Raw genomic sequence first — 22,454 nt, forward strand, 5'->3', positions numbered from 1 at the left:
TGATTTGAAGAGAGTAAGAAGGAGATTTAAAAGATATAGTCAAAGATTGAAAATCGTAGCTTGAAGGAAAATTTGGATAGTCTAGAGTTGGTTTCCTTAGAGCAGAAGAGACTGTGTATGGCTTAATTGAGATGTATAGAATAGTGAAGACCCTAAATAAGACAAAAACCCATTTTCCTGAGTGCAGAGGTAATTTACCATGGGCATAGATTTAGAGCAGATATGAGCACTCTTTTCCACCTCAAAACATCTGAAATTCACTACCCAGTTTCATAGTGGAGACAAACTCTTTCTCACTTAAGAGGAACCTGGAGTGCTGTAATCTGCAAGGTTATTGTCCAGAGGCTTCTACATGTGATTAGAGTGGGCGACCAGTTTATTTTGCCTGCATAAACACTATATAGTCTAAGTGGCCTATTTCTGTGCTGTGACTTTCCTGTTGTTCCAAGGAATTCTTTCTCAGGTTTTGGTAGTACAGATATGTATGGATATCGATCTAACACAGTCATTTACCTCACTATTATTTGAACAGTCCAATTCTGAAAGATATACTGAAAGATCTGCCTGCCCAAATCAAAGGTCAGAGTTAGGATCTCTGACTTCCCATGCTTAAAATCCTATCAGCTGGTAAATATTCCATTATCAAACAAGAACATGTTGATCTTGGCACTCTGATGTCTTACGCAGGATTCGATGCACTATTTTCTGTTTTCTATCTGTGGCTGTATACTTTTGCTGGAATTTATCTTCTGTTTCTCACTGAGAAGCCTTTGTGTTTTCATACTTTGCTGAATTAATGCTATTGTATACTTGTTCTTTTAAACCTTTTTAGTTCCTTTCAAAACCTTAATTGACCAAAGATTTTGAATTCTAAGACCCATCCAGTTGCGCATATTTGGATTTTCCAAAGGCATTTGATAAGTTAACACACATTAGACTGTTTAATAATATGAATACATATTATGTATTCATGTTAGATGTCGTCTATTAGCATATAGAGGATTGGATGACTAAGAAGATAGTGTGAGTCAAAGGGGGGCATTTTCAGGATTGCACTCTGTGATGAGTGATGCACCTCAGAGATTAGTGCTGGGCCACAGTTATTTACAATATATATTAATGTTCTGGGAAGTGAATTACTAAAGCCATGTTTGTGGATGACGCAAAAATAAGTGGGAAGCTAAGTGATGAGAGTAATAGAATCTGCAGAGGGATATAGTCAGTTTAAGTGAGTGGGCAATATCTTGGCAGTTGGAGTATAATGTGGTGAAATGTGAGGTTGTGTTTTGGCAGGGACAGTACAGGAACTGACCATTATTGAAATGGAAAAAGACTGCAAAAGCTACAGCATTTGGGCATTCATGTCCATAAATCACAAATAGCTAGCACTCAGGTTCAGCAGGGCATAACCCCAGAATGAAGGGCCGCACAGTCAAAAGATGTGTAGGTTAGGTACATTAGCCATACTAAATTGCCGTAGTGTCCCGGGGATATGTAAATTAGGGAGATGGATTTGGGTGGGATCCCCTCTGGATCAGTGTGGAGTTGTTGTGCTGAAAGGCCTGTTTTCAAACTGTAGGGATTCTATAATTTGAGACAGATGAGGAGAATTTTGTCTCGTGGATAGTTTTAAATCTATTGAAATCTCTACCAGAGAGCTGTTGAGGCTGGATCGTTAAATGTGCTCAAAGCTGAGATCGATGGATCTTTAATCAGTAAGTGAATTGAAGGTTGTTGGATAAAGAGAGGAAAGTGGTGGGTTATCAGATCAACTGTGATTTCATTGAACGGTGAAGCAGATTTGGTAGCTGAATGATCTACTTGTGCTCCTATGTCTTATGTCCAAATTACAGTTCCCCATCAAATGCCCTTCTCAGCAAATTTTTGGCTGATCATATTACAACAAACAAGGCCTATATATGATGCAGCGTAACAATAAAATTAAACAAGTATACAGTTAATCATACTTTCAGATTTTAATTGATCTTCATTAATTAGCAAAGTAGGGATTTCTCAACATTATTATAATACAAAATGTTGTTATTCTGAGTGGCTTGGAATTGATAGATGTAGACTGACAGAATAGACTCCCTGATAGGCAGAAGTGCTGAGCTGTGGCAAAATGGTGGTAAGGAGGGCCAGTCTGATATCTTCCAGATATAAATGCATTGATCAAGCTTCCTCTGCACCTCCAACCAGGCTTTGATCAGGTTGTCGGAGATCTTCTTGCTAAAGGGTGCGAGAGTGTATTTGCCTTCTGGCCATCACCACTGCCAGCAGCACCTCCAGGGAAGCATCTCAAAATCTGGTGTCAACATTACGCCACTTTCCACTTGTCTCCCAACTGTTAAATGGGAATAAGCTGAATGCAGTTGAATACTGAATAAATGTGCTCTTTATAAGAGATGATTTGCTCTTTAAATGGTCTAAGTCTTTTGCTGAAAATCTTCTAAGTAGGTAGAAGGCAACTGCCACCAATGAAATTGACTGGCTTATATGTCAGTCTTAATAAAATGAAGCCAGGCAGTTAAAATTAGCTCAGATAGTAGGAACTGCAGATGCTGGAGAATCTGAGATAACAAGGTGCAGAGCTGGATGAACACAACAGGCCAAGCAGCATCAGAGGAGCAGGAAGGCTGACATTTCCACCTCCCCTTCTCTCCCTATTTATTTCAGACCCCCCCCCCCAATTTCTGAAGAAGGGTCTAGGCCTGAAACGTCAGCTTTCCTGCTCCTCTGATGCTGCTTGGCCTGTTGTGTTCATCCACCTTGTTATCTCAGTTAAAATTAGCTAGTTCTTTCAGACTGTCAGCAGCATATGCTTTCTAATTTTCAAGTTAGAAAATAGCGATGCTAAGTAGTGATGTTAGTAAAGAATGTTGGAGTCAAAGGCATCCAGCTGCTTTCCCATTGGCAGATTGAAGATGCTTCTAAACCAAGACAGGTTTACGGATGATAGACAAATCCGGCAGCATTCTGAGAGAATCATATCAGGCTCGAAATAGTACCCTTTTTTGTTGTCCCGTAAATGCTGGAAGATCTGCTGAGCTTATCTAGCTTTTACTTCTGTTATTTCTCTGCTCCAAACAGAGGTGTAATTAACAGGATTAGGTTACCTCCCCATCCTCCTGGCTGAAGAATTCCCTTTCTGAGGAAAGGGAGGGGCAGGGACCGGGGTTTGGTGGGGGGGTGGTGGAGAGGGGGGGAGAAAGAGAAGAGCAGTCTAAGAATTATACAAGATGCTGCTACACTACTGCTTTTTGAGTATTCATGATGGCAGTGATTACACTGTTCCTTGTGAGTCTTCCAACAGTTGTATTTGATGTTTAAACAAGAGTCTCCCTTTTTTAAAAAGGGATAAAGCTGATCAGTGCAATGATGCAGTTCATTTCAAATGTGTGATTCTGTCAACCGAATCATTGCAAGAGAAGGATGTGTGGGCATTCAAACTGTTCTTCTCCTGGGTGATGATGCCAAAAGCGCAAAATACTGATCATTGCACGCTTCAGAAAAGAAATTGGTATGAAGAATAAAAATCAATCTTTTTAGTTCTGATACCTTGATTTTTGAATAAAAGTTTACTTTAAAGAAATATTTTCAATAATATTCATCAAAAGCCTTATTTTCTTCTCCATAGAAGAACATGGCTTTATAAATTTTTGTCTTAAACAATTCTATCTGTTTTAGCTATGACAGTGTGCAGCTGGAGAAACACAGCAAATCAGGCAGCATCAGAGGAGCAGGAATGCTGAGGGTTCCAACCCAAAGCGTCACCTTTTCTTCTCTGATGCTGCCTGACCTGCTATGTTTCTCCAGCTCCACACCATGCTACTTCTGTCTCCTGCATCGACAGTTCTTACTATCTCTCTACCTGTTTTTGAGTGAAGATATTTCTGCTCATGTCAATCTGGAGTGGAAAGGAATACCTTTTATCCCAGACTATGACCCTTAGTTAACACTTTTAACCAGTCAAGAAGGCCTCTCTGCTGCTGATCCCGCTGAGCCCTCTTCAGAATATTGTATTTTACAAACCGATCACGCCACCTTCTCCTAAACCTCTGATGCTATGGGTCCTTTTGTATTGGTGGTGGAAGGAGTGAATGTTGAAGGTAGTGGATTAGGCACCAACAAAATTAGCTGCTCAGCCCTGGATGGCATCAGACATTTTAACTGTTGTAGAGTTACAGTCATTGAAAGCAATAGAGAGTGTTTGCTCATGCTGTTTATTTATACATGATAGGCAGGCATTGGATGGTCTGGGTATGAGTTCTTCATTTCAAATTTCCTATGCTGTGACCAGCCTTGTAATGTAGGATTGAGCAAAAGTTCCTATCATCTAAAATGCTGGACCAAAGCCTTGGACTTTTCAAGAACACTTTTTAAAGTAAAAAGGCAGCTGGGCTGTGCTCTTGGCAAAATACAGAGGTGGCTGCTTGGAACCATTGTTCAGCCTGAAAATCCAGTTCACATCTAGACTCTAAGAACAATCAACCAGACCTGACACTGTAGACTGAAAACTAACCCATTTACACAAGACATCTTGAAACCTGTGCAGATACTGGACATTCAACTTCAGTCAAAATAATTTACACATACTCTTAACTGTCAGGAAGCAAATTGACCTCCAAGGTATATCTGTAACACAATGAATATAATTGCAGGCCTTGAGCTACTGCCCCAAGTGTGACCCTCTCATAGCTATCTCCAGAAGATGGATCCCCAAGAGCTCTTTCACTCCTCTACCCCCAGGAGAGGGATCCCAAGGAGCTACCACCCCAATAGCTCCCTCCTGAGAGCTACCTGCACTCTTATCTCTGGAAGAAGGATCCATACAGCAATTCTGAAAACTACAGACATAGGCCTGTTCTATACCAGGGGAGCCAACAGCAACTGACCACAACCTGCAGACCAAACAAGCAACAGCCTCCAAAAACCACCAACCCAACAGGTCACATCCTGCGGTGAAAACAGGCTGACAAAAACTACCACAAAGTAAGGAAGACCAAGTACTCCCCTGATAAAATCCAAAACATGCCCTACCGCATTAGCAGACTCAACCCAGACTGAAGCCCTATACTGTCTGAAGTCTTGATTGAAGCGCTGGGTACTGCAAGCAGAAACAGCTAGCTGCATGTCAAAATCACATTTTCCCGTACTGGTGAGTTTAAACTCCTGAGACTTTAAAGTATCCAGCCTAGCTCGTAGGGAGGTGGGTGGTGACAGTGCAGGAAATCCCAAGGATAGAAAACCTAACTAAAGTTTCAGTGATTAAAACTGCTGTTTATCTTCTAACAGTGGTTGATCAGTGTTTAGTTTAATAGTGCATTTAATTACTGTCCTGTCTTTGCTTTCGGTTGCTATAAGAATGACGTCAAGTACCTCTTTTTTTTTTGCAGTAGTTGAAGGAGATGTGTGCACTTTTGCGTTTCTACCATACGTAGCCGTTTATATTTCTTGCTGGCTTAGTCTTATTCTTTTTATTCTCCCTCTTTATCAATTTCTTTTTCTTTGACTTTTTTCAAGACCTCTCCAATCCTCAAATGTAATACCCTCTTTGACAATGTTATAAGACTCTCTTGTTTCATTTCAAACTATCCTTCACTTATCTAGGTAGTCTGGATATGGAATTTTTTTTTGTCCCTTCTTTACCTGCTCCTCTTGAGGGATTAAAAACTCCACTGAAAAAATATACATCCAGGCTACCTAGATAAGTGAAGAATAGCCTAAAAGTACCACATCCCTTTTGCCTCAATGATTGAGTTTGTTTATTTTTAAGATCCTAATTCCATATTTAGCCACATTACTTTTGAACGTAGTATGGAAATCATTTTATGATCATTCTTACCAAGAATACTTGGTTGTAATATAAATTGTTCCTATTTCATTATATATTAGATCTCAAATCAACTTCTCCCAGGTTGGTCCTTGGCCTGTTAGATTTTATAAGAAATAAATGCCAGAAAGCCCTTTTTAAGTAGCTGTTATCTTTATAACAGCTGCCTTGTACCAGGTTTGAGTAATTTTCCAAATATTTCTGGTTATATTAGACTAATTTAGGCATGAATCTGCTTCTTTTCGAGTTGAAGCCTGTCCTTTATATCATGTATGAAATAAAGGAAAAAAATGCTCATGAGGGATGTGGCAGTGTAGCAATAACAAGCTTTATTGGGAAAAGCAGTTTGCTCCAACATGTTGACATTCAATTGTTTCTTATAAACCCTAAGCCTCTTCAAAAGTACCTGAGGTGTGGTCTGCACCAATTTTCAACACAGGACAAATCAGTTGTTTTGCTGCTGATGTGCAGTTTTTAGTTCTATCCTGGCTTTTAACATTTGCTTGTAAAGGCTTTGCCACATCACATCTCTCAAATGCTTATTTATGTTCAATCAGCACTAGAATGAACTTCAAACACTGTCATCTATAAGGAGTTAGAAGTAAGGCTTTTGAATTGTTCACATTGTGTAAAATTTTGAATAATGCAAGTAATAATTAAATGTGATCATGAGCTTTTGAATTGACTTTTATTTTAAGCCATAATTGTTGGCTTTTGGAAACTGTAATCCTAAAACAAAAGAAATTCAATTGGTTTTATTAATGCAGAAGTATGAATCTGCTTAATTTCCAGACTTTTTTTCAATAAAAAAGTTGATTTTTGAAACTCTTATGGGTGTTTCCATATTCAGTGTTCTTCCTGAGTAGGGTGAATGTATGACTTCAAACATATTCTCAAGCCGCAGCAGGCACACCGAGTTTTGCAAGGGCGTGTATGTGTAATAAGACACCATGTCATAAGTTATAATGTGTTAGTTGAAATGTATATGGTAAAGAAACATGTTCTTTCTTATATGTACTGTATTTAAATAGGACATGCAGAGGTTTTACTGGAGTTAACAATAAAATCTTTGCAGTTAAAACTTGAATATGTTCACTTTTAAAATAGTGCTATACTTTAATTAGTAAGCTGAGAGTGTCAAGTTGCTGCTTGCGAACAATACAACTTTCCTCTTAGCCATTCAGGAAGGATGTGTGGAATGCCTGTTCTGCCCCCCCCGGTGGCAAAGTAATGGTTATCAAATTTCTCAATGCCTCTGGCATTAGTTAATGTTTCACATCTGATAAGCATGTAAGACCTTGGGCCCACATATCACAGAATATTGGTTTCGGTGTTTGGGTAAATATAATAGCAGTAATAATTTGAACTTTCGAAGCTTCTACTTAGTATCTGCATGACAATTTCGGCTGTAAGTGATATCTGTTCGCAATCTTTAAAGTAACATTTCTATTAGCAATAGCAATTATCATGTAATTATGCACCTCATGTTGACTGCAGAGATTTAATGGATATATTTGAAACTGAAATTTAATTTTTAACAGAGCCTCTTAAATTTCAGGACATGATAGTGGCCTGTGTTGGTTTTTATTTTATGACTAGAGTATTGATACTAAAAAGCCAGTTAATATTTGTGCACTGTATGCGGGGGAATAGATAATGAGCTGAGCTGCTTGTTTACAGTTTTCAGACAGAATTGGCTAAAAAGATCTGTGTACACTGGTGAAATTCCATGGTGTTAAAACCAGAATTTGCCTTGAAATGGCCTTTTGGACCACTGCTGTCAATGCATAGTAATATGAATTATGTGCACTTCTCAAGGACCCTGAGACATTTTGCTACAAAAATTCAAGTCCTGTCTGCAAAACTGAACTTGTAGCTTATTGCGCTTCTGCTACAATTTTATGGTAACTTTTCAATTCAAAATTTCTACGTCTGCCTTATGATGGAACAAGTAGTAATAAACTTGTCAGTAATCGTATGTTTGTTTGTAATTGTATGTTTGTTACTGTGTCTTCTCACTCTTTTGCTTTTCTTAGAGGAACTCCTGTGCTCCAGCCAACTCTAGCGAAAGCCTGATTTTAAACTCTATAGAAATGAATGGGTTTTAGTCGAGTTAAAATTGAGCCTATTATGTCATTGCTTCCCAAATTGCTTTAAGACTTCCTGTTGAATTATTTAAAAAAAACCCAAAATGCATAAAATCTAAGGAAAGGTGGGTGTGTTCTAAATTGGAACTGAATTGCATAGGTGTGGTTTGATAATTATCTGTCGCTCTCTATTCCTATTTTATGTGAAGACTAGGATGAAAACAGCTGTGCTGGAAATCTAAAACAAACAATGTTGGAGAAATCCAGTAGATATGGCAACATCTGTCATTCAGTAGAACAGTCATAGAACATAGAACATTATAGCATAGTACAGGCCCTTCAGCCCTCGATGTTGTGCCGACCTGTCATACCGATCTCAAGCCCATCTAACCTACACTATTCCATGTACGTCCATATGCTTGTCCAATGACGACTTAAATGTACCTAAAGTTGGCGAATCTACTACCCTTGCAGGCAAAGCGTTCCATTCCCTTACTATTCTGAGTAAAGAAACTACCTCTGACATCTGTCCCATATCTTTCACCCCTCAATTGAAAGCTATGCCCCCTCATGCTCGCCGTCACCATCCTAGGAAAAAGGCTCTCCCTATCTAACCCTCTGATTATTTTATGTTTCAATTAAGTCACCTCTCAACCACCTTCTCTCTGAAAACAGCCTCAAGTCCCTCAGCCTTTCCTCGTAAGACCTTCCCTCCATACCAGGCAACATCCCAGTAAATCTCCTCTGCATCCTTTCCAAAGCTTCCGCATCCTCGTTATAATGCAGTGACCAGAACTGTAAGCAATACTCCAAGTGCGGCCGCACTAGAGTTTTTTTTTTGTACAGCTTCACCATAACCTCTTGGTTCTGGGACTCGATCCCTCTCTTAATAAGAAGGCATGCAGTGTTTTAGCTTTTAACAGCCCTGTCAACCTGGGTGGCAACTTTCAAGGATCTGTGTACATGGACACCGAGATCTCTCTGCTCATCTACATTACTAAGAATCTTACCATTAGCCCTGTACTTTGCCTTCTGGTTACTCGTACCAAAGTGCATCACCTCACACTTGTCTGCATTAAACTCTCTCTTTTCCACCTCTCAGCCCAGCTCTGCAGCTTATCTATGTCTCTCTGCAACCTACAGCATCCTTCATCACTATCCGTGCCAGACCGAAAAAATGTTAACTCTGTTTCTCTCTTCACAGATGCTGCTACGTTTGCTGATTTTTCTCCAGCTTCTCTGCTAATTACCTGAACATTACATTGGATTATGTTATTTAGGCAATGACGTTGGATTTTCACAAGAAAAGTATAGAGCCAATTTTGTACTCCCTTGAGACAGAGTAAAGTGCTAACAGTCCAAACATTAGATTGGCTCATCTCTGCATTGAGTCAGTGAAGAGATATTATTGATGGTGATCAGGTAACCCAAGACACTTGGATTAAAAATATTAAATTTCAACAAATAGTTTATGGTAACCACCATCAGTATCCATCTTATAGGAATTGATGTCTAGGGAGCTCTTTAAAGAAGTGGATTGTAGTTGAGGTAAAGGGAAATCAATATCAGAAGTAACTTGGAGATAAACAATTTGTAGGGGAAAAGCATAATAGAGTGTTCTTTTCAGGGCTTTAAGCTACAAGCTGGGAGGAACATTTTTTCCAAATACAACATGGATTAAACAGTTTTGGACCATATGATCCTAAAAGATGAAATCCCATCTATCAAAGTGAGGGCAATATAGATGTAAGGTGGTTATTTGTTTATCTTGTGGAGTGTGTCATTTGTAAACATGATCATTTTTATAGATCAACACATCATAGTCATAGAAATCTACAGTGCAGAAAAAGGCCGTTTGCTTTATCATATCTTCTCTGATCAAAAAAAAATACACTGATCAGTTTTACAGCAATTAGCCTATCGCCTTGTATGCCTTGGCATCACAAGTGCACAATTCATAGGCAGTGACTTCCAGATTCCCACCACTGGGCAAGAGTTTTTGCTGACATCTCTCAACCTTCTGCTCCTTACCTTAAATCCACAGCCCCTGATTACTGATTCCTCCAGTGAGGGCAGAAAAGCTGCTTCTTCCTGTCTACTCTATCTATGCCCCTCATAATTTTTATACATCAGTTGTGTCTCTACCTGCCCCCACCATTGCCCAATCTCTTCTGTAAGGAAATATCCCTGATTTGTCCAATGTCACTTCAGTAAAAGCCTGTGGAGTGATTGTTATTGATTAAATGACCTAGACATTTTAAATAAAAATGTTTAACAAATAGTATTTAGTAACTGCCATGGGCCTCCATCTCAAAGTTCCTCATTACATCAGTATTGTGCACCCTGCATAATTGATAATTTTGCACTTCTGCTGCCATTTTAATTTCATTCAGAGAAGGCTGTTTCCTATGACTCCTGGTTTACAAGTTGGATCTGGACACTTTTTTTAATATTGTGTATTTGCATATTATAGCCATGAATTGACAAGTTTCAAATTGAAGAAAAGAGAAGTAGAAAGATTGAGAAGTATGACATATTCTCAAACTATATAATCCAAGTTTCTCCATTGTCACCAACTCGCAGAGCAGAAGTTGTATGTAATTTTTCAGAGTTTGCATTTAATGGAGTCGTTGGCATGAAAACATGCCCTTTAGCCCAACCATGCTGACCAGGTTTCCCAAACTGAACTAGTCCCATATGCCTGCATTTGGCCACATCCCTCTAAACCTTTCCAGATGTCTTTTAAATGTTGTAATTGTGCCTGCCTCTAAAACTTCCTCTGGCAGCTCATTCCATGTGTACCACACTGTGCGAGAAAGGTATCCCTTAGGGCTCTTTTAAATCTTTCCCCTCTCACTTTAAACCTATGCCTTCTAGTTTTGGACTCCCCTACCCTGGGGAAAAGACCTTGGCTGTTTACCTTATCTATGCCCCTCATGAGCTTATAAACCTCTATATGGTCACCATTAGCCTGCTAAACTCCAGAGGAAGACATTCCAGCCTATCTCCTTATAATTCAAACCTTCCAGTCTCCATGACATCCATCTAAGTCATTTTTGTACTCTTTCCAATTTAGTAACGTCCTTCCTATTGCAGAGCCACCAGAATTGTACGCAGTACTCCAAATGTAGTCTTCTGCAGCTATAATATGACATCCAAACTGTTGCACTTAAGGCTGTAACCGATGAACGCAAGCATGCCAAACTACCTGTGATGCCACTTTTAACGTACTATATACTTGCACTTCAAAGTCTGTCTGTCAACAATACTCCCCAGGGCCCTACCATTAACTGTGTCCTTTCCAAGTTTGTCATGTCAAAGTGCAATATCTCGCATTCATCAGACTTGATCTCTATCTGCCACTTCTTGGCCCACAGGCTCACGTGATCAAGATCCCATTGTGCTCTTAGATAATCTTCACTCTCCACTATAATCACCAATTTTGATGTTATCCACAAACCTACTAACCGACTACTATATTCTCATCCAAATTGTTCATAGAAATGACGAACAACAGTGGACCCAGAACAGATCCTTGTGGCACACTGCTTGTCACAGGCCTCCTGTCTGAACAACAGTCCTCTATCGTGACTTACTGTCAACCACGTTAAGCCAATTTTGTATCCAGTTGTCTCACTGTCCCTGGATCTCGTGATAGAACATAGTACAAAAAAACAATACAGCACAGAACAGACCCTTCAGCCCTCGATGTTGCGCCGACCTGTGAACTAGTCTAAGCCCGTCCCCCGACATATCCTATCATCATCCATATGCTTATCCAAGGACTGTTTAAATGCCCCTAATGTGGCTGAGTTAACTACATTGGCAGGCAGGGCGTTCCATCCCCTTACCGCTCTGAGTGAAGAACCTGCCTTTGACATCTGTCTTAAATCTATCACCCCTCAATTTGTAGCTATGCCCCCTCGTACAAGTTGACGTCATCATCCTTGGAAAAAGATTCTCACTGTCCAACCTATCCAATCCTCTGATCATCTTGTATGTCTCTATTAAATCCCCTCTTAGCCACCTTCTTTCCAATGAGAACAGACCCAAGTCCCTCAGCCTTTCTTCATAAGGCCTTCACTCCAGACCAGGCAACATCCTGATAAACCTCCTCTGCACCTTTTCCAATGCTCCCACATTCTTCCTGTGATGGGGTGACCAGAACTGCACGCAATATTCCAAGTGAGGCCTCACTAGCATTTTGTGCAGTTGCAGCATGACATCACAGTTCTGGCACTCAATCCCTCTACCAATAAAACCTTACACACTGTAAGCCTTCTTAATAGCACTATCAACCTGAGTGACAACTTTCAGGGATCTATGTACATGGACACCAAGATCCCTCTGCACATCCACGCTATCAAGAATCTTCCTATTGACCTGGTATTCTGCCTTTCTGTTATTCCTCCCAAAGTGAATCACCTCACGTTTATCCGCATTGAACTCCATTTGCCACCTTTCAGCCCAATTCTGCAGTTTATCCAAGTCTCCCTGCAGCATTCTTCCACACTGTCCACCTCTTCACCGACGTTAGTGTCATCTGCAAACTTACTAACCCGTCCACCTGTGCCTGCGTCCGTCGTTTATAAAAATGACAAAAAGCACTTGTCCCAAAACAGATCCTTGAGGCACGTCACTCGTTACTGGACTCCAGGCTGAATATTTTTCATCAACCACCACTCGTTGCTGCCTTACAGAAAGCCAGTTTCTAATCCAAACTGCTAAATCTTCCTCAATCCCATGCCTCTGCATTTTCTCCAATAGCCTACCATGTGGAACCTTATCAAAGGCTTTACTGAAGTCCATGTACGTCCTGTCAACTGGCCTACCCTCCTCCTCATGCTTGGTCACCATCTCAAAAAACTGAGGTTTGTGAGACACGACCTGCCCTTGACAAATCTTTGATCTAACCACCAGTCAACCATGTGAACAACGCCAGCCACTCTGCCTTCATCTATCTTCTTGTTCACCTGTTCAAAATACTTAATCAAATTTGGTGAAACACAGTTTGCCATGCACAAAGCCATGCTGACTATCCCTAACTAGTCCTTGCCTTACCAAATGCACACAGATCCTATCTCACAGAATCCCCTCCAACAATTTACCCATTGCTGACATTAGGTTCAACAGTCTGTAGTTCCTTGGCTTTTCCTTGTGGCCTTTTGTAAATAATGGCATAAGTTTAGACACCCTCCAGTCTTCTGACACCTCCCTGTGGCCTTCGATGACACATATCTCTGCCAGGATCCCCACAGTTTTTTTTTCCCCTAGCTTCCCACAATGTCCTGGGAAACACTTGATCAGGTCCTGAGGATTTATCTCCCTTTATGCATTTTAAGGCCTCTTTTGTAATGTCAACTATTTTCAAGATATTGCTGTTTATTTCCCCAAGTTCCCTAGCTTCGATGTCTTTCTCTACAATATATATACTGGTGAGAAATATTAATTTAGAATTTCGCCCATCTCCTATGGTTTCACATGTGGGTGATCCTGTTGATGTTTGAGGGGCCCCATTCTCTCCCTAGTTATGCTGTTGCCCTTGATATACTTTGTAGAATGTTTTGTCCTGCTGAGCTCCCTCTTAAGTGCACTCCTACACCTGCTACACATCTCAAAGGATTCACTTTACCCCAGCTGCCAGTATCTGATATATGCATCCTATCTCTTGACCAGAGGCTCAATATCTCTAGTCGTCAATGTTTCCTAGTCGCCAGGCTTGCCCTTCTCTCTAACAGGAACATGCGGGCCCTGTTATCTCACTTTTGAAAGCCTCCCACTTGCCAGATGTCCCTTTACCTGTAAACAGCCTCCCCGATCAACATTTGATAGCAACAAAATTGTCTCTGCCCCAATTTAAAACTTTAACTTGTGGACCATAAATGTTTTAAAACTGATAGAATTATGGTAATTGTTCCCAAAGTGCTCCCTCACTAACATCTCATTAACTGGTTCTGCTTTATTCTCCCAAGAAGAGGGTGAGTTTGGGTCCCTCTGTAGTAGGGCCATGTTGATTGAGAGTTTCCCTGAACAAATTTAACAAATTCATTCCCATCCAAACCCATAACACTGGCAGTCCTAGTCTACGTTTGGAAAGTTTAAAAACTACTCTCCACAGTTTCCCACTGACTGATGGGAGGCCTATAGTACAATCCCGTCAAAGTGATGACCCCCTTCTTATTTCTCAGTTCTACCCATATAGTCTCACTGGAAGATTCCTCAGGAATATCACTTCTAAGTACTGCTGAGATGTTTGCCCTAGTGAAAAATGCCATTCCCCCCGTTCTCTTGCTTTTTTTTTTAGAGCCTTTAACAAATTAAGCACTGAAACACTTTTCAAGATATAGAATGAGACTTTTGCTGATCGCAACTGCTTCATATTAAGCAGATGGCTGGGGGAAAGCTCCATGTTGGTCGGAAGATTGATATCTGGTATGCAAGGGTCTGAAGGTGGAATCTAAGTTACAGTTGTTTTGAGTCCCAGTAAACCAGTACTGAAGGGCAGAAATTGTTTTGTATTGTCCATTTCTTTTTACTATTTCAGTTGACATTGTTGAGATGCTGCCCAGAAGGAAATGAGCTGAAATTGGGTCACATATCATTGATCGTAATCAGAGTAATTTTTGTTTTCTCTTCCTGCAGCCTTTTCTTCCACTTATGAATCTGCAATGTTCACCAAATGTGAAAATGTTCCTGTGCAGTGCATTTGTGCCGGCTTGTACAGAAAAACTGCAGATCGTCCCTCCCTGTAGAAAACTTTGTGAGGAAGTTCTTCGGGACTGTGAAAAACTCATTCAGACATTTGGTATTGCTTGGCCAGAGGAGTTGCTGTGTGATCAGTAAGAGAATTAACTTTAGTATTAACCTAGATTGCATGATGAATCTTACTGATGGAGAGGGAATAAGATGCAAATCTTTACAAGGGAAGCTGTTTCATTGTGAAGTGCACTGAGTGACACCAAAACTTGTTAGGTTAAATGAAAGTGGATACTAGAAATACAAAATATGAAAACTTAATGGAACACTGCAACAAGCATGTTAATCTTTTAAAATGTTTGACCCTTTTTTCCTTCTTTCTGCATTTGAACTTGCATGTTTTTTTAATTTTAGTTTAAACCTGATTTTCTGCTTGATCCTTAACCATCACCAAGCTTTCTGTTTCCAACTCTGAAATATTATCTGTCTGTCTGCAACGTCACAATACAGCAGCAAAAATCATCAACCAAACCATGTCACCTCCAGTGCATCCTTGAACTCATTTCCTGTATTCATTTCCCTCAAGTCTTGCCTGCTGAACCCCATTTAATGCTCAGTTCTCATTGTCTATCACTGTTTTCTTACCAGGGTGTGTTATTGTTTATTTACCAGCTAATAGTAAGCAATGCATCATTTGGCTGAGTGTGTTACCAACAATCGATAGCAAAACTAATATCAATGGGAATCAAGGTGAATATTCTCCCTTGCTTGCAGTTATGTCTAGCACAAATGAAGATGATTGTTTTCTAATAAATACAGTCATCTCAGTTCCAGGACATTGCTGATCCAAGCAGATTAGTATGCATTTACCACCTTGTGCAATAAACTTCAAAATTCACTCCATTAACCATTAGGTCACAGTAGCAGCAGCATGTGCTGATCGTAAGATGCACTGCAGCAATATGCCAAGCCACCAACAACAGTTTCATCCTTAACCTGTGACTTCTGCCATCTACAAGGACAAGGGCAACATATGCATAGGAACACCATAGACTGCAACTTCGCCTGAAACCATTCTGACTTGGAATTTTATCACAATGCTTTCAGCATTGCTAGGTTCTTAACTCTCTCTGTAACTGCGCTGTGGATCTCTCTGTACCAAATCGTTTGCAGCAGTTCACGACAGGTCAACTTTGACCTTCTAAATGGCAATCATAGCTGGGTAGGCAATGCTAGCCTTACCACTAATACTTTCATTCCAAATAAAGAATAAAAACAATCTATCATAGCATTACCCTCTGATATTCCCATCTGCATTCCATCACAATTCCGCTTTTGTGACTGTGTCACCTTGAAATGCTTTTATTCTTTCTTTGGAAGTCTGAGTCACTGGCTAGGCCACTATTTATTGCCTATTCCCATTCACCCTTGAAAAAGTGGTGTTGCGCTGTCACTTTGATCCTTTGCAGTCCATTTTGGTTTAGGTAAACTCAGTGCCATGAGGGAAGGAGTTTCAGGACTTTGAGTCAGCTATACTGAAGGAACGATGGATATAAGACCATAAGTATCAGTCCACAAGACCTAGCAGTAAGAGTAGGCCTTTCAGCCCATTGAATCTGATCTTGCGTTCTGTGACATCATGGCAGATCTAGTAATCCTCAACTCTACTTTCCAGCCTTTTCCCAATAACCTTTGATCCCTTGCTGATTAAAAACCTGTTGGTTTTTTTCAGCCTTGAATATATTTAATGACCCAGCCTCAACAGCCTTCCATGGTAAAAGATTCCACAGATTCACAACTCCGAAAGAAGAAATTCTTCCTCATCTCTCTCTTGAATGTGTGACCCCTTATTCTGAGGTTATGCCCTCCAGTCCTAGACTCTCCCACAAGGGGAAACAACCTTTTTGCTTCTACGCTGGGAAATCCCGAAGAATATTGTATGCTTCAATAAGGTTGCCACCCATCATTTGAAGCTCCAACGAGTATAAGCCCAAACTCCTCAGACTCTCCTCGAGAGACAATTTTCCCCGAAACCAGGTATCAGCCTAGAGGACCTTCCCTCTTGTTGGACTGTTTCCAGTGCTAGTGTGTCTTTCCTGAGATAAGGGGTCAAAAAGTATTGCCAGTATTCATGCTGTGGTCTGAATTTTGCCTTGTACAGTCTTAGCAAAACTCACTAAATTTACATTGTATTCCCTTTGAAATAAAGGCTGACATTTTATTCGCTTTCCCCATTACTTACTGAACTTGGATGCTATTTTTTTTTGCGATTTCACGGATGAGGACTCCCAAATTTCTCTGCAGCTTTCTGCAGTTGTTATTCATTTAAATAATATTCAGTCCTCTATTCTACAAAAATGCATAGCATCACACTATAATCCATCTGCCATGTTTTTTTTCCCTTAATCTGTCTTACCTCTGCAGGCTCTGTATCATCCTCACTACTTGGCATGCCACTTTTTTTTTTGTCATCCACAAACTCTGCTATAGTAAAGTCAATAGCAACTACAAGGGCAATTCAATTTATCAAATTTATTTGCCGTTGTACTTGCTATTGACTTTCCTCATCCAAGTCATCAATGTATATATAAATAGTTGTGGCACCCCTGGATACAGGCTGCCAGCCTGAAAATGCACCCCTTATCGCAACGCTGTCTTCTACTGGTTAGCCAATCCCCTATCCGTGAGAACATACGATTTCCAACATCAAAGGCTCTTATCAAGAGCCTAACATGTGGTACCTTTTATCAAATGTCTTCTGAAAATCCAAATATGTTACATCCATTGCTTTTCCTTTATATATCCTGCTTGTTACCTCTTCAAACTTGTCAGGCATGATTTTCCCCTTGAAGCCACATTGACATGTTATGCACTTCTAAATGTTCTACTATTGCTTCATAATTGACTGTAGCATTTTCATTGTTAACTTGTTTTGTCTCCCATTCCCTTTTTAAATCAGTGTGTTATATTGGCAGTTGCCAAGTCCTGTGGGACTATAACAGAATCTAAGGAGTTTTGGAAGATTAGTAGTGCATTCACTATCTCTGTGGCTATCTCGTTTAATATCCCAGGATGCATCCCATTCAGGTCACGGGGACTTTGTGGTCTTTAGCCCCAGTAGTTTCATTTAGTAGCTGTCCTTTAGTGATTATTACTGTATTTATATCCTGTCCATTTGTTTCTTGAGTATTTAGTGATATTGGGACCTTGCTAATGTCTTCTACTGTTAAGATTAATGAAAGGTATTCTTGTAACCCTGCTGTGCTATCTTTGCTTTCCCTTTATTATTTCTCCTTCTCTAAGGAGCTTATGTTCACTTTGGCTTCTCCCTTTCTCATTGCTGGAAACTCTAGCAGTCCATCTCTGTGTCACTTGCATGTTTATCCTCGAAGCTTATTTTCTCCTTTTTTTTTTTTGGTTGTCTTTTGTTGGTTTTTAAAATGTTCCAAATCCTCTAGCTTATGACTAATCTTTGTCACATTATGTGTTTGTTTTTTCTTGCAATCGGGTACCACCATTAACTGCTCTGGTTAACCATGGTTGGCTTATCCCATTTGTAGAACATTTCTTCTTCACTGGAATGTGCCTCCTTTTTTTTCTGTGAACCATGACCTATTTCCTTTAAAATCTGCCATTGATCCTCAACCTTTTTGCTCAAAAGCTCCTTGCCTAGTCCACTTGAACCAATTTTGTCCTCCATTCCTCTGTAATAATGATTATTTAAATTTAACATAGTGTTTCTGCTCCTTTTCAAATTGAATGACCTACCATGTTGTGGTCACTGTTTCCAAAGGGATCTCTTACTTGGATATCATTTATTAACCCTCTCTGATTACACCTTACCAGATCCAAAAATGCCTTGTCCCTAAATGGATCCATATTATTCTAGGAAACTCCTGGCTACATTCTACAAATTTCTCCTATGGCTTCCTGAACCAGTCTGACTATCCCATCTTGATTAATATACTGCCTTTGTTACATGCCCTCTGTCCCACTGTTTGGCTACTGTTAAGGCATGACCATTAATTTTGGAAAGTGCTGTTTGCCTCCAAACTTTAGTAAGGCCAAGTCCTGTTCTGTTCGTCTCCCTTTTTTTTTTAAACGAAGTGACATACGATGATGCACTACATTAAATATGTTTGATTTGGATCCTCTTACAATAGGATTTAATTGCCCTTGTACTTGCTATTGACTTGAAACAGAAGTATTTAAACTGCTGGACTGGTGATAATCAAAGGTGCAGCATGTTCTATGAAGGAATCATAAGACCTGGCTTCAGTCTGATCAGTTTTTATTGTTGCCTTTTCTGACCACTGAGACCTTGGGTAAATGAAAATTAAATTGTGCAACAGAAGTTAAAATTTGTCAGTTGGGAGCATTAACTATACAAAACTAAAAATATAAATTTGACAACAAGGTGCTTTGTCACTATCTCAACAGGAATAGTCAATTTGAGGAGTGGCTGAAATAGGTACAAATGGAAAAGTATAGACTATTTCTGCTGATATATTAGAAAATTAGCATTATTTAAGTTTTAACCTGATCTTTCAGAGGAGTTTGATATGAATTTTTATTTTAAGGTTAGAAGATTGTGTTGATGGCCAGCAGTCGTCTTCAGTAGCTCCAACTTCAAGATCGATAACAGAGAAGACTTCACAAACAATAGTGAAAGATTATGGGTTTTGGTGTCCACAGCCCCTGAAGACCCCTACTGGGCATGGCAGTTCATTTCTTGGTGTAGATGACTGTTTACCACCATGCCCCAACATGTACTTCAAAGAAGATGAACTAAGCTTTGCCAAATGTTTCATTGGAGTTGTTTCCATCTTTTGTCTATGTGCAACTCTCTTTACATTCCTGACTTTCCTTATCGATGTTCGACGATTTCGGTACCCTGAGCGGCCAATCATTTTCTATGCGGTATGCTACAGCATAGTATCTCTCATGTATTTTGTGGGTTTTGTTGCTGGTAATAACATAGTGTGCAACAAGGCAGATGAGAAACTGGGAGCCATGGAAACAGTTGTTATAGGAGCACAGAGCAAAGGATGTACCATCCTTTTCATGTTATTATACTTCTTTACCATGGCAGGCACTGTTTGGTGGGTAATCCTGACCATAACGTGGTTTCTTGCAGCAGGACTGAAGTGGAGTTGTGAAGCTATTGAACAGAAAGCATTGTGGTACCATTCTGTTGCCTGGGGAATACCTGGGATATTCACAATAATGCTGCTTGCCTTGAACAAAGTGGAAGGTGACAATATCAGTGGTGTGTGCTTTGTCGGGCTATATGACTTGAATGCTTTGCGCTATTTTATCTTGACACCATTATGCCTCTGTGTGGTGGTGGGATTGTCCCTTCTGTTGGCAGGAATTATTTCCTTGAATCACGTGCGACAGGTTATCCAACATGATGGACGAAACCAAGAGAAACTGAAGAAATTCATGATTCGAATTGGAGTTTTTAGTGGCCTGTACTTGGTGCCTCTAGTTGGGCTTCTGGGATGCTATATTTATGAGCAAACCCTTCGGACAACTTGGGAAACAACATGGGTTCATGATTACTGTCAAGATTATCCCATTCCATGCCCCAATCAGGTACATTCAGAGTGCATATTTTGGCATGCTTTCTATACTTTAAATGGTTGTTGTAATTCATTGCACATTATTATTTTCAGTAAATTATATTTCAGTATTCATTGTAAACAGCCAGCAATTGAGTGTTTTAGTTTTGAGATGGATGCATATTACATTGGTAAAGGCTGGCCAGTTATCAATGGCATATTCACAAGTCCCACTGGCTAAATTTAATGGATAAGTGTGTTCATGTCATGTTTTCTTCATATGTCTGCCATTGCTCAGTAGATAGTACCTTCATCTTAGAATGATAACATTTTCCTAAGCCAACAATTTATACTGATGTTCCAATGCAGTACAAAGGGAGTGTAATACTATCGGAATTGCCATCTTCCAAATGAGGCATTAAACTGTCCTCCATAGTGCCCTCTCGGGTGGATCCCACGGCATTTTTTATCAGAAGATCCAGAAATGCATCCCTAGTGTCTAGGCCAAATTTTATTCCATAGAAAACATTTTTAAAAATGGATTATCTGGTATTTAGCACTTTGTTGTTTGTGGCACTGTGTTTGCTACATTACAGCAGTGAGTAACCTTAACCTTACACTGAAATACTTTGGGACATCAACTAGTGATAAGGCACTATGTAAACAAGTCTTCTTTCAAAATGTACGTACAGAAGGAGGCGTTGGAGAATGCAGGCTAGATCAGTCTAGGCACCAATGTGTTGCAATATTATAACTATAGTCTGTGGTAGCTGAAATATGTGACAATTTTGGATTACTTGACATGCTGTGATCATTTGATTCAGACATATTTTATTCTTTTACCAACTTCTATTGTTATTTTAGTTTTGTCCAAAACAACAGGAGCCAAAACATTGGAGTACATTCAGCAGAGGGATAGTGGCACACTTAATGTTCATCCTCAGGAGTTAGTTTTGTTAAATATTACAGAGAACATTGTGAATTATTTTAACCTTGTATACTATGGCATAATGTGGAATCTAAACAGCAATTTGGAATCCTTAATTGAATCCTAATTGTCAATTGGAATCTTTTTTAGGGTTTTGCCAATTTTGTGCACACCATCCTGGATATGGAAATATTTTCTCTCCGGTTTCTTCAGCAATGTATGATTTGTTGTGGAGGCAGCACACATTTTATGGTTTTAAACACTTAGATGTTATGGTGATATATGCAAATCAAATTTTAAAAACTTACAACTTGTATTTGCATTCAAACTTTTAAAATTACGGGGGTCAGTTACGCTCAGTGTAGTTTCCTAAACATTTATTTAAAAATATGGACTTATATTTCTGATTTTCAGTGGTAAGTGTTGTACCATGTTTAAGTAATTGCAAGTAGTAGTTTACAAACTGAACATCTATACAGGAAGATATTTATCTTTATATTATGTAGTGCTTAAATTATTTTGTTAAAAACTGTATTTCTGGTATTTTTAATTTTAAAAAAAAATTAGTGTTCTGCTTTCCCTCTATTTCAGAGGCTGCTGAGGCAGTTTAAAAAGATAATTTTCAGTTACAGGTCTTAAACAGTGTTATTGCCATCATATTTTTTTTAATACTTTGGAATTATTTTTGCAGTGTTTGGACTCAGTAAGTTTTTTTTGTTTTAAAAGTATGACACATACACAAACAGCTGTGTTGGCAAAGGTATTGTGTGCTATGACAGTTATCCAGTGGTACCAGAAGGTCCTTGTTTTTATCCAGGGTCTAACTGCATTCCTTGTGGAATGGGGCTTAAATTGTGATTATTGCTGTTGGGCCCTAGCACGCCTGGAACTAACAGTAAAAATGACCACCATCTGATTTGTCTTTTGCTGAAAATGCTCAGTGTCATTGTCTCTGATCTTCATCCATATGACCTGCTAGCAACTTGCTAAACAGTAATTTTCTACAGGAACAAAAGGCCACTACCATGGGGTGGGGTGGGGGCTGGAGATCACCATGGACACTCTCCAGTTTTTTTTGTCATCTAAAATTGTGCGTTTTGGGCAACAAATTTTGCACTTCCAAAAAGTTCAAATCACTTTGCCATAACTATATGAAGGTAAAAGGATTAGAAGTGAAAAACAAAAAGCTGAGAGATCAGGCTCGCTGTTTTAGATTGCTAATTTCATTACTGCGAGTAACGCACCCTAGCCTTTCTACTGTTTCTGTGGCCAGGTTTGTGACAGTTCGTCAGCCATTTTGTTTGGTGCAGTCAGAGACCTGGGACTTAAAATTTCCCAAAATGGAA

General features: G+C 39.6%; 1 protein-coding gene across 8 annotated transcripts in view; it reads left to right on the forward strand.

Annotated features, from left to right (window-relative positions):
* Positions 1–22,454, forward strand: part of LOC125451779 (frizzled-6-like) — a 46,032-nt gene that overhangs the window by 15,319 nt on the left and 8,259 nt on the right. For 5 of the 8 annotated variants that reach the window (XR_009445757.1, XM_048529338.2, XM_048529339.2 and 2 more), the window contains exons 3-4: positions 14,563–14,759; positions 19,197–20,214. Coding sequence is in view for 7 of the 8 variants with exons in the window: in XM_048529338.2 (XP_048385295.1) it covers positions 14,563–14,759; positions 19,197–20,214 (1,215 nt within the window). In the remaining variant the exon portion in view is untranslated. Of the gene's footprint in view, positions 1–7,199; positions 7,242–9,029; positions 9,343–14,562; positions 14,760–19,196; positions 20,215–22,454 lie in introns of those variants that run through there. The other 3 variants (XM_048529341.2, XM_048529343.2, XM_059646023.1) reach the window with 3 other exon arrangements.

Source organism: Stegostoma tigrinum, chromosome 5 (assembly GCF_030684315.1).
Source record: "Stegostoma tigrinum isolate sSteTig4 chromosome 5, sSteTig4.hap1, whole genome shotgun sequence".
In the NCBI taxonomy this organism is placed as follows: Eukaryota; Metazoa; Chordata; class Chondrichthyes; order Orectolobiformes; family Stegostomatidae; genus Stegostoma; species Stegostoma tigrinum.